The sequence below is a fragment of the Phalacrocorax aristotelis genome, chromosome 3, assembly GCF_949628215.1.
Source record: "Phalacrocorax aristotelis chromosome 3, bGulAri2.1, whole genome shotgun sequence".
Taxonomy (NCBI): Eukaryota; Metazoa; Chordata; class Aves; order Suliformes; family Phalacrocoracidae; genus Phalacrocorax; species Phalacrocorax aristotelis.
The window spans coordinates 21,017,552-21,034,383 of NC_134278.1; the positions used below are offsets into that span (position 1 = coordinate 21,017,552).

At 37.6% G+C, this 16,832-nt stretch overlaps 1 protein-coding gene across 1 annotated transcript in view; it reads left to right on the forward strand.

Annotated features, from left to right (window-relative positions):
- The window catches only part of MYT1L (myelin transcription factor 1 like), a 201,350-nt gene that overhangs the window by 121,330 nt on the left and 63,188 nt on the right, over window positions 1–16,832 (forward strand). Inside the window, exon 5 of the mRNA XM_075089723.1 lies at window positions 9,593–9,969. Within this exon, the coding sequence (XP_074945824.1) occupies window positions 9,593–9,969 (377 nt within the window). The remainder of the gene's footprint in view (window positions 1–9,592; window positions 9,970–16,832) is intronic.

Sequence of the window (16,832 nt, forward strand, 5' to 3'; positions counted from 1 at the left end):
TTATTGCTATAGTTACAGGAAAATTAGTGCATCTTATTTCTTAATTCTATGCCATATATCTTCCTTAGTTAAAATTAAGCCGGGAGCCAGTGCTGCTGTGTATCTATGTAGAGATGATGGAAAGAGTATTCGTGATAGGAATCAGTAGCTGAGAGTCTCATTATAGTAGCCCTACATTAGAGATGTGATAAAATGACAGCGTACTCTATTACTCAATACTTAAGTACATGCTAGAATGATAGTTTGACCGCTGTGTTGTTATTAAATATGATCTATTGAGTCTGTGTCTAGGGGTGTTGATTCTACTAATACATATCTAGCGGTGTTGTTAAATGACTGACAGTATAACTACATGAATCGCCTTTGATTTCCAGCAGTTTATTTCCCTTGCTTTTTGAATGCTTGAACTTAGCATGCTGAATTGCTTAAAAGCAATTACATTTAAAATACTGGAATAAAAAAAATTCATATCATGCCCAAGATTCAAACATCAGGACTGTGCAAAGATCTTTTGTAACTGATAGATGTGCTCTTTTAGCATATTTTAACCCTTTCACATTGATGAATGATTGATTATGAACTTCTCCCATTTTATGATATCATGTTATCATGAAAAAAAAATTGGAAACTGCCCTGCCCTTTACCTGTAAACAGAGCTGTCATTACCACTGAGGCTGAAAACACAGGATACATACAAATGTGCACATCCTGGCAAGCCTAGATACTGCTTTGATTTAGCTCAATGTAGCCTGCCTTATTTTTGTCTGTGTGTAGGAAAAATAGAGGGCTTGCTTTCCCAGTGTTTTTCTTCCAGTTTAGATTTCTGAAATAAGTGTGGACTTCAGGATTTTGAGTTAGTGCAGAAGTCAAGTGTTCTTTGAGTTAGTACAGAAGTAGACACTGGCTTTGCATGTTCCCATTTTTACGTGTCTGGGTTACATCTAAATCAACATCAAAGTGTGCAGAATCAATAGCCACTTAGCAAAACTTGATTATATGCATTTCATCTAATGAATCAATATGAGTCATTAAACCCGTGCTCTTTGCACTATCCTTGTTTCTTTGATCAGTCCCTGTATTCAAGGGCCTGGCAACAAAACATAATCAATTGTGGCTTCCGGCTCTTGAACACACAGCTAAGTTGGGTATTTACCACCCTAAGATTAGAGTGCAACTACATCATTTGTCTGATCATCTGTCTTTATGAAGGTATTGTGGTGCGTGGTTTTAAAATTTGCCAAGTACTCTCTTTGTTGGGAATGGATATACACTAGAAAAGAAAGAGAGGAAAAGGCTTGGATTTCTCTCACTTTTATCAGATACTTAGTGGTAGAAATATAAGGTAATCACCATTAACTCGCTTTATTGTCAGTGAGAGATCAGCGAAGTGTCTAAGTAAGGTGAGATGGATTGCCTCCCAGCAGGTTCCAGTTTCTCTGTGTTGACTTATGAAGGAAGCTTAACATGACATGTATAGACTTAGGTTTTAGAAGCCTAGGGGTAGGTGAGAGAAGGTGAGAGAAGAACGCCATCCATGACATCATAAGTCATGGGGCAATCAGATATTATATTGATTTATTTACATAAATACTTTTTTAATAATCTACAACTGCAGGGCATGTACTTTGCTAACCTGTACTGCCACATAAGTTTTTAGTGTTATGATTTGTAACATTTATTTTTTACATCTTGCTTTAAATGAGCTCTCCAGGGCTGAGTTTTTTCCTGTGTATTTGTACAACACCTAGAAATACATTGCTTTGCCTCATTTTTCTTCACTGAACAGCTATGGGATTCAACCAATTAAACAAACTTATTGGTTATATTGGTTAATTATTGCAAAACTGAAAGTTTCCTTTCAGTTGTCATGTCCAAAGAGCAGAGACTTCCGTGACGGGTGAAATGATCTCACCAGCCAGAGGGCAGATTAGCCAGTAAGTTTACCACTGTGATGAATCACAGGGTTCAGTTACACCAGTTTGGAGTCTCAGTGAATTGGTGTGGGGAGGTGCTTCATACTGGAGATATATAGGATCCAATTAAATAAGACATCCTCACTTTGACTTAAGTTACTGTGACTGTATTGACTCCATCAAAGCTAGGCTGCTTTATTTTGTTTAAAAATACATATTTCGGTATTTGCATTTCTAAAAGAAAAATTTAATTTTTGAGCTCAATCATTTACTTCTAGCACATCATTCTGTTCACATGTTATTTGTTACTCCTAATCCCTTTCTGCAGTACTGTTTTTTAAAGACACTAATTTTTTTTAGGGCTTATTTAGTAAACTAATGCTATACACATGAGTAGATCTGCGGTATGTTTGTGGCTATTCATGTGTTTAAAAAGGCTTTGAAGTGCAGAAGGATCAAGTTGGCTTTTAAAGCTCTGTGAAGAAAATTTCACATCTTCTACCTTTACCTTTTGAGATCCAGCATGCTTCTGGGCACTTTTGTAATTTTTCTTACTGTTCCATAATGCAGTACACAAATATTTGAAACTCCAGAAGGAAAAAAGGGATAGAATGCTCTACATTTCACTCAATCCTATCAGTCAAGCTTGTACCTATTCAGGTAAATTAATAGTTTTCACTGAACTGAAATACTATTGTATACACACCTAGTCTGAGAAGTCAATAAACTTCAGTCTGGTACAAATAAATGAAGTAAAGGTGCTGTGTTCTGACACTGCACACATGAAACCACTTCCTGCTTATGATAATCTGATAATTTACTGAATCAGAAGCAGAAGCTTGTGGGGTAGTCTGAAATATAGCACATCTGTAGAGATGAATTTATTGTATTTTAAAAGGTATTTCTTATTTAATTATGGTTTAAACAGATAAAAAACATAGTAGTTTGGGCCCACTTTTACAAAAGTATTTAAGCACTGACTCTGGATTAGCGCCTAACTCCAACTGAGAAGATAGGAGTGGGGGCAGTCATTCTGTAAGTAGCCTTAGATGCTATGGTGTTTGGCAGCGCAATGGTTGCAAGAAGCATGCCTAATTCTGCAACAGTATTCAAGGCTCCTGGAAAGCAGATTTGGGTAAATTAGTCTTTTAGATGGGGAATCATAGCAGGCAGGTTGCTAGCACAGAGAATTTTAATTGGGCTGGTTGGAAGCACAGAAACCAGTGTGTTCTAGCTCTATCTTACAGGCTGCAATTAGCCATTTCTGTGAAATAAAAGCTCAAAAACTTCCAAGTCCTTCTTGAACTTTGACTTGTTGCTCTTTCCCTTTTCTCTTCTATAGCTTAGGGATTAGAATACTCAGCAAAGTTCTTCACCTTTCACAGCCAGGGAAGGTTTTACTCAATACATCCCATATTCCGGGACAGTACGCAGGCATTATGCAGGACTTTTGTGGGGTAGAAAAGATTCCTGACCAGTGTGGCTTAGAGAGTAAAAATAATTTCCCACAAAGAAGTTTGATTCCACCACCTCACAGTTATCACTGTCCACTTGGTTCGCTGCTCATTCCTGTAGTAATTCGGCATACTTCAGCAGTCATTTAAATATGAATGGCAAATCATCCTCAGCTGAAGGAGTTTATTCTTGTTGTTGAGTAGGCAAATCGCTAGGCTGGAGTCAATCTCTTTTTCTGAATTTGAGTCTTTCATTTCTATCAGTTCAATGGTCCAGCTTCAACAAGAGTGCTACCAGCTCTTCCTCATAATAGTGCATAGTCTGCTGGTAAGGGCATCCTCCTGGAGTGCAGGGAGTTCATACTGTAGGGTTTGGTGGAATCCAAATATTTATTTTCTGGTCAGTTGCTGTCAGCTTATAGTATCAGCCTTTTAAAGCTACAGTAGTCACTGCTTTGAGAGGGATTTAATAGGATGCAGTGTTATGCAAATTAATTTGGTTTGCACATTCTTTGAAGACTGGATTATTTAGAGGATTTACGTGCAAAATGCCAGTTTTCTCAGTACTCTAAAAGTCTTCACTGGGAGATATGGACTTGGATGTTATCTAGTCCAAACGAAAAATAATACGGTATCCAGTGGGACGAGTGCAAGTGCCTTGGGAACTTTCTGCCTGAAGCCTTAAGCACAAGTTTGCTTCCAAGCAGGCTGTTCCTCATTTGCCATCCTCAACTGTGTGTGATAAAATTCCACCTCAGTGCCACTTCAGATACTTAAGTGCTTCATTGAATGTTTTTGATAAAATCTCTAGGTCTCTATATAGTAAATTTTTAGATTCTATTACCTACCAGATGTTTTGGTTTATGACAAATTAAATTCTTACATGAGAAAAAAAAGATTGAGAGCATTATTTCTGGGGACACTTTTTAAATTGAAAAATCTTTCTGTAAGATTTTTCAAAGTATTAATGAGAAAAAAAAACAAAAAAAACAATCCTCCAAGAAAAAATATTATTCACATTCAGGACATAATATTGCCATAAGTTTCCTTTTCTTGACTTGGATCTTACAGCATGAAGCTTCTCAAATAATAGATTCAGTAGAAGAGAGATACAAATGAAAAAAGAAGGCTGGTAAACATGGCAGATAGGAATCACTTTATCTAAACTCGGTATTTAAGATTGACTGAATCTTTATTAGTCACATAAGCTCCCTTTCTAATTTCTGTAGGGAAATAAGACACTCTAAGAGGAAAGTGTCCTCCAGACATAGGTGTCATGTCCCACCTTTGATATGTGAGTTGGCACATCAGGCAGGGTAGAATATTAATCAGCAATCTGATTTAGAAAATCCTTTGTATTTCACTGGTCCTATACTATATATATTTTTTTTTTAAAAGGTATGTTTAATTGTTATAGCTTAGGAATAATAACCATACTAATTATGTTGAAAATTGTATTAAACTAGTAATATTGATATCAATATTAAAAATCAAGACATTCAACTCTGGGAAAGACATATGTATTTCCTGAGAGAGGTCCTATTGAATGTATCAGTGAGTAGCATTGTATGTTTTTTAATAAAGAAAAATTGCGTGACAGTTAAAAAATACCATAAATCATCTTCTAACTAAGGAGTATAAATTCATATATTATTCCTTCAATTTCTTCAATTATTAATGTCTATACGTCCTGTTGGAGCTTATCGGTATGAAATTCAACAATGTTCTTTCCACAAGAATTATTCATGACAGATTCCAAAAACCAGAGACGACTGAGACACACAGAAAAGCAGTGTGGAATATTCAAAAGTGTATTTCAGGAAGCCCAAATATATATTCCACTGAAAGCCAAGAGAGCTGAAGCGTGAGGGGAAAATAAAACAAGTGCAGCTGACCAGAGAAATACAGTAAGCAATAAAAGAACGGATAAAAGCATGCAAGACAGATAAATCAATGGGGTCATCACTTTGAGCAGGGATAAACAAGTCTAAAAACTAAGCAAATAAGGAGATGATCACAAAAGCCAAAACTGGAAATGGAGAGAAAATTGCAGAAGCTAAAAGGACAAACAATAACAGATTTCACAAATATACGCGGAACAAGAGGTCAGTGGGAGAGACTGTTGTCTCTGCATGTGGTCAGGAGGGAAGTTAGTGGCAGAGGCTGCTGGGAAGCCAGCGCTGCCTTCCCCTCGGTGTGCTCACCAGAGAGACCACATGCCAGAAACAGAGAGAAGTGTCCTGGAGGCAGAATCTGAAAAATTAATGAAATAAAGGATGAGAGTGGAACAGGTTAAGGTAGAAAAAAGAAGAAAATAGGGCAGCTAAACAGTAGGCTCCAGGTCTGGTGGCCTGTTTCCCAGGTTTCTGAAAGGCTTGTATTTTTTTTTTAATTCTCTTGGACTATGAATTACATAGTACATAAGGTGTATATAAGCTATATGAGGTATATAGTTGAAGAGCGGAAGGAAGCCAGTGCAAGACAGCATTTTAAAAGTTTTATAAGAAAACCCCATGTAATTATAGCTTTATAAACTATAAATCTAAGCGCAGGCAAACCCAAATTTGTGGCTGTAGGGAAAATTGGCAACACATTAGTGCAAACTAGTCTGGAAAGAGTTCACAAAAGCTGAGTTGGAGTTAACTAACATAACTGATTTCCTTGGAAAAATAACATATTCCCCAGCCCGTAACGCTGGACCCAATCCTTAAAATATATAAATGTTTGTTTCTGTTAGCTGCTGATGTGTCCTCAATTTTATATTCTATGAGCAAAGGCACTGAGAATAGATAAATAAAGTGAAAAACTAAAGTAAAATTCACAACTTTACTTGAATAGCTGAGTTGCAAATTGTTATTTAATGTAATTTATAAAAGTATCAAAGCTGATCAGGCAGCTAACTGGCATTGATTTCCATTGCCAGTTGTGCACTCTCCAGAGGGCCCTGGTTCCCAAGTAATGTCTTAGATTCTCAAGAACTTTATAAAATGTTGTGTAGAAGAACATAAAGCCATGAAAAAAAGGTGAAAGATGACAAATATGGCAATGACAACAATTTATTTCTACCTTTGAGCAATAATTTGTTTCTAAAATGTCATGTGGTTATACTTAGTTGCCAAATACAAAAATTAAACAACAGTTCAAAACAAAGCAGGTGTATTTGTTATCCTACTATGTTCTTCCCCAGTTCCCAGACTACTGTGAATTCTAAAAGGGATTGTTCTGGGGCATTACAAGATGAACACTTTTGCAAGCATTTAGTGTTCTTAACTGAACAGAGATTGGGGCAGGGTGGCCTTAATGTTCTGGCTTTAATGTGACAAAATTCAAGTTTGTGTCATCTCCAGTGGCCAAAATTTTCACAGTTTCACATCTACTGATGCCCGTTAGCCTTGATGGTTGTAGCTCAGAGCTACCTCAGGTGACAGCTTTGCCTCCTACAGTGTTCTAAGAATGGAATGTTATAATAAGAGGAATAAATTAAATTCTGGGGATTTCTGGGACTAAGCTTACTCTTATTTTTGAAAATAAAGATCAGGATTGTGAGAAAATATTTAATGATAATGGCACTGAAGAAGCTATAGTGACAGTATAGCTATATGCTATATATATAGCTATAGCTATATGCTATAGCTCATAGATGAGCTATGCATCACAAAGAGAAGGAACAGAAATCAAGAAACCAAGACACATCGACTCAATAAATGTTATCCTGTCTGCTTAAATCCCATTGAACTGATGTGCAAGTTTCTAAAAGCTGCCTGGGCCCCAGGCTGTGACCCACTCCTGTTGTCCGGGATGCAGCCTCTTTTAGGCACCTGAATGAAACAGGTCCCTCCTGAATTATCCAGCTGTTTCCCTGGGCACTACACACACTATGACATTCCAGTTCTGTGGAAAAATTTGCCTGCCTTCTCTCAGAGCTCCTTATGGAGGTTTTAAATAGACAGCTCCTGAACCCCCGTAGCACCAGGGGAAGCACCAAAGTAAACCTGGTGTGGTCAGAACTACAACAAACAGTGCTTCCCTTTTTCCCCAGGTTTTAGGCACTGTCCAGACTGATGGAGATTGAACTCCTCTTTCTGTCCAGGCTGTGATGATGTGAGGTATTTGCCATGAAAATATGTACCACCTTTCCTCTTGATTCTAGGCAGCTGGGTCCTGAGGAGGACTCACAGGACAAGAGGCAGGACAGTCATTTGGCAGCGAGCAGTAGAGGTGACCTAGGGACAAAGATTTCCACCATATTTATAGGTTTTACACTGAAGCATCTTTGGATAGAAACAAATATAGTCCAAAAAGAAAACACCAGAAACTTTGGGCTCCTCTTTTCCTAGGTTTAGGACTCTTAAATTAGTGAAAGATTGGACTTTTGCTTGCCTGCTGTGTATCAGCTGAGTTTCTTACAGCCAGTTGCACAGGGTCTCACCTTCTAGAAGAGGATGCTCTTCCCCAGTTTATGCCACATAACTGCTGGATGGAACATGGTTCTTGGATCCAGAGGATGTAGGTCTATTCCCCCTCTAGCCTGCACTGTTAGGTCTCAACTTCGGTGTTGGTGTCCGGGAACTATATCCTGTTAAGACTACTACCCCATACCCACTCCCAAATGAGGAGGATTGGAATCTGGCTAGATGGAGGTACTTAAAATTTACTCAGTTATTTCCTGATAGTGTTAATGGAGGGAGGTGTTTAATTTAGGCACACTGGATTAGACTTTAAAGATACCTATAGTCCCTACACAGAGACAGAGGTGTCTGTGATGTGCAGAGTAGGTGTCCCATGATGAATGCCATCTTTTGTTACTGTATATGTTCCTTAGATATGTTTGTGCCAGGCAGACCAAGTCAGTCTTCCTGGGAACAAGTGCTTCAAAATTTAGGTAAGACAATGGTCAAGTTAGGCACATAAATAAAATAGTTAGGCACCTAAATAAAACGCTTGTTACCTAAGTAGCAGTTTAAATTATTGGGTTGCATAGTTGCTGGGATGCAATTAAATCAGACCAAGATCAAGAGCATGCAGATACCACAAAGAGCACATCTGTAGTACTAAATGCAGTGAAACCCCCTATTTTACGGTGGTCAGTCAATAGAATATGAAACATTATTAGACTGGAAGAAAATTATAAAGATCCTCAGTGTTTTGTAATCGTGACAAAAGGAATAAAAATATAACGTGAAAGAGGAAGTCATAAGTAGACATGCAAAAGGGACTAGAAAGAGCAGTTTGTATGTCCCAAAAATAGTTCATCTCAGGAAGAGGACTAAAAACCAATGTAGCTTGAGTAGTATTTGTAAGCATAAAATAAAAAAGTTCAAAGAGGAAGTTCTTTAAACAAAAAGTAATTTGTGTGTGCAATCACTCAGTGTAGGAGGTTATAGGGGTTACACAAGGGTGAACACATTCAACAAACACAGATTACATGACTTTTGAGAAACAGGTGGCTACTCTGGTAGAACTCTGAAAATCTATTTATGTTACAGTGCATTAAAATGATCAACAAGGAAGCAGTACTCAACTTTGGAAAGTTTGACTTCCTCCAGTGCAAAGGATTTTGTTTATTGTTTGATTTTTTTCAATGTGAGAACACTTCCAACACTGGCCATGAGAACTGTTGGTTTTGTTCCCATTTACCCAGCCTTGTAGCATATAATGGAGCATAGCAGCAGAGAATTTAAGAGCAATTAATCATTTGTAATAATAACAACAAACAACAGTGTTAAGAATGTGGCCGTATTTTCATTATTTAAATAGCATTGGAACATATCTTACTTGTACATGATCAAAAACTTACTGAATATTACAAAATTGTGAAGCATTGCTTTATTCCTGATTGTTGTACTGATAGCTAACAGGTAGGGTAAGATTGCTGTTTTTTTAACTATATTCACCTGCCTTAGAACAGAGTGTAACATGCAGAAGAGAGAAAAAATGAAGAGAAAACCACACAATTATATCAGTTCTGTAAGTGTTATGCTGGCATGTACGTGTGACACTTTCAGGAAAATAATAGTTGTTTGCAATTTCACAGGTTTTGTAAGTGTCCTCCCCCTTGGTCTTTACTGCCTCAGCAACATTTTAGTTTGAAAACATGCATTTTGAGAACAGCAACTAATCATGGTGTAGAATTAGAATATGTGACTAAATGACATGAGTTTTATAATCTGATCTACAGAAATCTACAGAACAGTGTAATAATTTGCATCTTTAATTTTTGCACAGTGTTTATGGCTGTCCTTTGGCAAAAAAACGAAAAACTCAAGATAAGCAACCCCAAGAACCAGCCCCAAAAAGAAAACCCTTTGTGGTTAAAGCAGACAACTCTTCGGTAGATGAGTGCTATGAAACTGATGGAACGGAGGAGATGGATGAAAAGGAAGAGGAAGAAGAGGAAGAGGATGAAGAAGAGGAGGAATATTCTGATGATAATGAGGAGCAAGGTGATGAGGAGGAGGAGGATGATGAGGAGATAGATCGAGAAGAAGAAGAGGAGATTGAAGAGGAAGAAGAGGAGGATGAAGAGGAAGGGGAAGATGTGGAGGATGAAGAGGAGGAGGAAGAAGAGGAGGAGGAAGAAGAGGAGGAGGAGGAAGAACGTGGTAATAATCAGAGTATTAGTAAAAAGTAAACAATGTGTGGTTTCTGGGTTAATCTTCTAGTGTGGTGTGTGAGGATTTAGCTGTGTGGTTCTCGTTAAAGCTAATGGAAGTCATGCAGTTAAATCTCTCTGCTCCGCACTGAAAATATACCCCACTGTGTTGTCTTAGCATTTATTTTAATAAGTCTGTCTTCCAAATATTTTTTAACACACCAGCACTCACATTTCAAACAAGGAGGGTGGAGGTGTGTTTGTGCTAAAAATACTCACATAAAATATAATCATAGTAGTTGATTAATGCATGCAGTTACCAGGAGAATATTCACGAAGGTACAAGCAAAGTATCAGCTACAGCTGGGTGCCTGTACTGATCAATTGCAAGTTTATTTGCTGGATCTGCTTATATAGTGTCACTGGTTGCCCACATAAATGCTGTCACAAGTTTGCAGATAATTTTTATGAGCAAAAATGGGCCTCTTCCCTTTGAAAATTTTGCCCCGTAGCTCCCCCTACCCCAGGAAACTATTCAGAATGAACTGTTGGAATATATTATGGTTCTTTGAGACTTGAATGCTGCATACTTTAGTTGACTCTAATAAAAATATAGAGAGTGAGAGGTTTATATAGATAAAGTCCTTCTAAAATTCATATATTTTGGTTATCATACCATGGCATAAATGCCATTTAGACATACAGGTCACTGGTAGTAATCAAACTGATGTAGTAGCAATGTGATTAACCTATTCTCTTTTCTCTTTTTTTGGGATATTGGACTCCATGTAACCATTATTTTCAAAACATGTAATCAGTGTCCATTTACTCAAGAGTCCATATGCTGATGACAGACATCATAATGCACTGGGGTGAAATGAAAGAATCATGCAAAAATTAATGAGCTATCTAAAAAGTATTTTGTTCCCATTTCCAGGGAACACGTTTTTGGTTGGGTAGATTCACCTTTCTAACCAATAAAAATATAAGAAAAGCTTTCAGCACTCCTCAGTTGGATTCCTCTTAGGAACCAGGTATGAAAGTTGTATGACTTTTGTTTCAGCATTTTGTAAGGTCAGATCTTAAATCTTGTAGAAAGACTTTGGAAGTATTTTCTCCATTTGCACAAGATGGTGGCTGGCTGGGTGGCTATAAGCATTTTCTCAGATATCTGAATTTGTAGCATTTCCTCAATTGCTTAAATTTGCCAACAACATTGGTAGAGCATAAATGGCCAATGTTAAAAGCTACACGAGTTTGATGCAACAGGGAAGCCATTTCCTTTTGCAGGGAACTCTGCTGTCTCAGAACCTGGAAGACAAACTATTAGATCAGGCTGATGTGCAACTGCTATTGCTATCCTGATGGGCAAGCGCAGGATGTCTAGCAATTTCTTTAAGATATAATGGTGACTGAGTTTGTTGGTGCTTAGGTTACGGAGCAACTGCTGCTGTGATTTCAGCTGACATGAAAAACTTTGAATCTACACTATCAAAAATGACAAAAGGAAAAAAACTAAGCAAAACTCAAGAGCTCAAGAAAATTGCTTCTGGCAAGCCAGCAGGCTTGATACTCAGTTTACTTCTGCTATCATAATGAAACACAGTGGTTTACTTATTCCAACACAGTTACACATGCAGTTAGTGGTCCTAATCAATCTAAAGGGGCTGACATTGCTTTTTGACTGCTTTCCTTCCATATATAGTAGGCTGTGGTTAAGAACTGCAAAAACTTTACAGAGGTACCTGTATTAGCTGCTCTGCATATTACATGGAATTAAAACCTACATAGGTCAAGTTTGTCTTAGGATCCCAGGTTTTTCCAGTAATAATACATATGTACATTAATAAATGTATATATGTTCTATGCCAAATGTTAGATATTAAGAAAAAAATCCTTATAAAATGGGAAAAGTTACAATAGAATTTTATAAGAAAAATATTTCATGATCTTTTGAGAATCAACATAGTAATCACTCTGCAACTATCTGTTAGAGCATAGCTGATTTACAAGAAAGAGTTACTAGCAATTAATGAGGAAGGTAGTATGGAGTTCCTTGTGTCTATGCAAAGGAGTGGAGAGTGATACAGTTTGTTCTTGGTGAGATCTAGAAGCTAATCAATAAATCAGATTTCTTTCAGATAATTTATTTCCTATTGATTTTGATAGGCCTCCTGGCGTTTCACTTTCTTCCATTCCTAACATAGGCAGCTCTGGTGGAATTTGAACTGTTAATTTTCCAGGGAAACAAAGTAAAATTGAAGTTAGGGGTTCTAAATCTATGTGTTCTGGATACATCACTTGCCTTTATCTATTGACTGTATGGGAAAATTGGGTCTGTCAGCTCTGAATTTAGCGCTCTCAATAACTCGCCGCTCACTAAAATGTAGATGCTGTAGTAAACCACCACGCACCTTTAAAAGCACCTTAGCAGGAAGCCTGAATGTGTTTTAGTGTTCTTATCCGTAGAAACAAAGTGCAGTATTAGCCACTGGACACCAGGATGCCTGTACAGTTCTCGTAACAGTTTCTGTCACTTGTGCTGTAGATTATAGCAGTTTAGAAAATTTCCAAAAGTAACTATAGCCTAGGTGGACAAAACGGTTAAAATCCTAAGTATCGGGGAAGAAGAATTCCATCGGCAAGTGTAGGATGACAGAGTCAGCAGTTAGTGGGGGGGAAGGGAAGAGAGGAGGAAGGTAAGGTATTTTACCATTTCTTAGACCAAATTCAGTCCTCTGTTAGAAAAGGGTAAATCCTGGGAAACTCAAGTACCTCACTGGCATCTCATTGCCCATACTTTTTGTTAAAATAAAGTGAATTTTGGATGGGATTCTCAGAGGTAATGTAAGTATACAGTTCTTACTGAAAATACTTGGACATTCACTGAAACCACCTCGGGCTTTTTGAAAATCCCATCTTTCTAGCCTCATCATTGATAAACTAAAGGACTTAGAAAATACAGATGCATCCTAAAGAAATGCCCTTACAGATCTCAGAATACCAATTTAAAGTAAAAAGAAAAAAAACCCCAAACATTTTTCCGACTCCCAAATTCTGTGCTCATATTTCTGTGCACAGTCCATTGAACCAAAAATAATGCTTGAAATTCCCCAGAAATGGCTGGCATATCCTCTTTAAAAATTCATTAAAGGTACTGAATCTCTTTGAAAAACAGATATCTATTCATCTATCTATGAATAGGCTTGAGATGCCCTTACGTTCAGCACCACCACCAAAGGAAAGATGAATCTTTCTAATTTCCTGTATATTCCAGAAAGAAAGGGCAGATAGATGACTTGTGTTACGATAACCTAACCTGTAAATTGCAATACAAATGGGAAAGAGTAAGAGAAAAGGCAGCTTTTGGAGTGCCCCTTCTCTGTGATGACAATTGCCAAGAACCTTTGGATTGAAATCTGAAGGGTGCATTTGATTTGCAAGGCAAACCGAAGTACATTCTCCTGAGAAGAGCTCATTTCAGTTATTTCGGTCCTAAAGACTGGTTCACAAAGCTTTTCTATTATAGAAAGAAATCTTCATTGAAGGAGCTCCTGGAACAGATGTTCCAAGGTACCATTTAGCCCATTTCACATGAAGACATTCAAGATGGCTTATACTCCAGGTATTTCATAATCTGCCAGGGGCAGGAGGATTCAGGCTGATTCTAGACGTAAAGAAATTTGATATATCAATCAAATCCATTTCACAGAGGATGCTACAAAAACTATTGCAGTTTCCCAAGAGGTGAATTGTTAGGATGTATAAATCTTTTAGACACTCCCTTACATTTTCTAATAAACTCAAGGTAGCTGGCATATAAAATATACCAATATGTGGTAGTGCATCTGATTTTTCAGGTGGAATATACTGCAAAAATAGCTGTAAGACATAGATAGCAGTGTATATTCAAATGCAAGCTAATACAATTTTTAAGAATAAATAAAGGCTAGCACATGGATGTAGAGATAGATGTTCTATCTGTTTTCACATTTCTTTAAATTGTAGGATTATTTTTTAAAATCTACTAATATGTTTGGGTTTTTTCCTTCATTTCCATCAATCCACACAGACACATAGGCCCTCATAATTTGAAACCCACCTATCAGCTCTATTAGGATTGCTAGTGCCCTCTGCCATCTTCCTGATCCCCTCATCAGATTCCTTCTAAAGCACTACGTTCTCTAAGCAAGAGGAGACGTAAACGCTAATCTAAAGATGAAAGAAGGACTTGTGCTGAGGAAACTGTGGTGGCACACAGCTTTCCAGCTGTGCTTGCCCCTGAAGACACTCTACATCCTGATAAAACAAAGATGACAGGTCTATATTAGCAAGGTTGCCTGTCCAGCCTGCTGACCACTAATCATATTCATTGATGCAAACTATGAGCAGGAAAGTGGTCATCTCTTTGGTGAACATGGTAGGTGTTCAGTATTAATCAGAGCAAAGAGCTAGACACACGTGTACCTTATAGGCAAAACACCTACTAGAAGAAAATTACAGCTTTAAATTAAGAGGCCAGAAAGCTTAATTCCACTGCTTAGGACAATGTACATGGAAAGAAGTGCATTTTCCAGGGCTAAAGACGACTAAATAAATACATAAGAGTTTCACAAGGTGAAGCAAATCTTATCTCTTTGCTAATAAACTATTGCTGTATTGTTTCACCTCCTTCATAAAAGAAGATACCCTGTGCTTAGGGTATCTCACCAGTAATGATACGTAGAACAGAAAAAAATAGAGTTGCAGCTGGAAGACATTTATCCTGGCCATTGTGTGGTTTGCTCTGGATAAGAAGTTGAAGTTGCCTTTCTGGTCTAGTTACAAAGTACTGAAGCCTGGGAGTGGTTGGGTCAAACTACAACATAACCTCTATTGATGCATTCTTTCTGCATTGAAGATGCAAGTATGGATTGCAAAATGCTCTGCAGTTTAGCTGTTATTTCATATCGAGACCTTCAGACTAAACATTTTCTCTGAAAATATTTATTGGAAATAATGTGATTAAAATATTTGGAACAAGTAGTTCAGAGCTGGAGACCTCAAGGTTGTAGAGTACGATGGGTAAACAGCTAGCCAGTAGGAACCCTCTGGTTCTTGTGGAAGAAGTTCAGATCTATTTATCAGAATTGTTATATGTTTGTGGTTGGTTGGTTGGTTGGTTGGGGGATTGTTTAATCATGACCGTGGTGTTAGTTTAGTAAACTTTTCCTGCTGCTGTGTTCCATGCTCAAGGTGTTTACTGTTTGCTGCTCATTTCAGTATAATTCGTTAAGACCATTATTTAAGCATCATTTCTGAATACTTTGAAGTGAGATTGGGCCTGATTCTGTGCTCGTTTACATCAGGGCAAATCAAGAATAATTTTATGTCAATGGAGTTAAAATTACATGAAGTGATGTTGCACCTGTCCTACCTAACTTTTCCTCCCCTTGAAGAACTATTTTAAAAGATTTCCTTCTATGTGAATGTTTAACTTGGAAGTTCAGTAAACCTTCCAGGCCGTGTTTAGAAACTTACATGTAACTTTAAGCAGTTAGTAGCCCTCTTCACTTTAACTGCCATGTTTGAATTTAGGAATGTATTTAAGTATCCTTCTGATGTAAAGGTTTGCATATTTAGTTCCTTTCCTACAAATAAAAGTCCTTAAATGATAATGCGAAATATCTGATCCTTCAAGAGCAAATGATTCAATTATAGCTTTATGCAGTGTAAAGAAATTATTCACCTTTGATGAGACAGATTATAGATCTCAGCCGTACATAACTTTTGTTGACGTAAGCAGAAATTCTGTAGAGGACAAAGAGTTCAGGGTCTGAACTAGAGGCCTTAGTAAGAGCATCATGGAACACATTCAGCACCACATTTGATTTTAATGATGCTTCATCCTGAATCCATTTTACATAGCGTGGGGTTGCTTGCTTTTATTTTTAATTCATTAACCCTTTCCTTCAGTGTTAGCTGAATATGAGATGTTGGGTTCATTGTAATGTCAAATTGTTTCGGGGCTTACGCATGACCAAACCTTTCTCTAGTGTTGCCAGAGCAGTAGGTCTGGAAAGGAACTGTATATCTCAGCAGTGCTGCTTTGGATTCTTGCAGATTGCAATCCTCAAGAAAAGGCTTCACAGAGCTTGCCTTTTCTGCATTTCCATTGCATCCTTCTGTCTGTGGATAAATTCTGAGTGGGTCCTTGATCTTGACTCTTTCATTTTTTGTCTGGCAAGATCGTACAGTAAAATCAATTCTTTCTGGAATAAGATGGATTGGAGAAGAAATTCAGAGTGAACCTGCTGTAGCCTTAGAACTGTATTCCTATGCTCACTCAGATTCTCTGTAACGAGTTCATTACCAATGATCTTCTGGTTTTGGCACAACTGTGCCAAGAAGCTGGTGCTATAATGCTTTAAAGAACCAAGAGTGAACTCAACTATACAGCATCTCTTTGTATCCGTATTTACAAACATAATGACCTGATGTTTTTATAGAAAGTATCACACCTGGGATATGGCACTTTTGGAAACATATTCACGGGTTGTAGAAAACTGAGCTCTTCATGTTCTCTCTTTGAATTCCTTTCCCTTTCACAGTGCTACTTCAAAGTCTGCATTGTCCACACTGTACTGCAGCTTACACAGACTCTGTATGAATCCTTCTTGACACTACAGATGTAATGATTCTTAAAAATAAGTTTTGCTTGGTCAGTGGTAAAGGTTCCTATTTTTCCTCTTGTGTTTAGAGTGTAGCTCTAAAGACAAATTTTGATCACCCTATTCATTCACAATTCCCACTGAGTGTGCAGTATTTGTCCTAAAAGAGTGAACTCAAATGGTAGCTTTTCACCCTGAAAAGCAGAGAACCTTATTTGCTAGA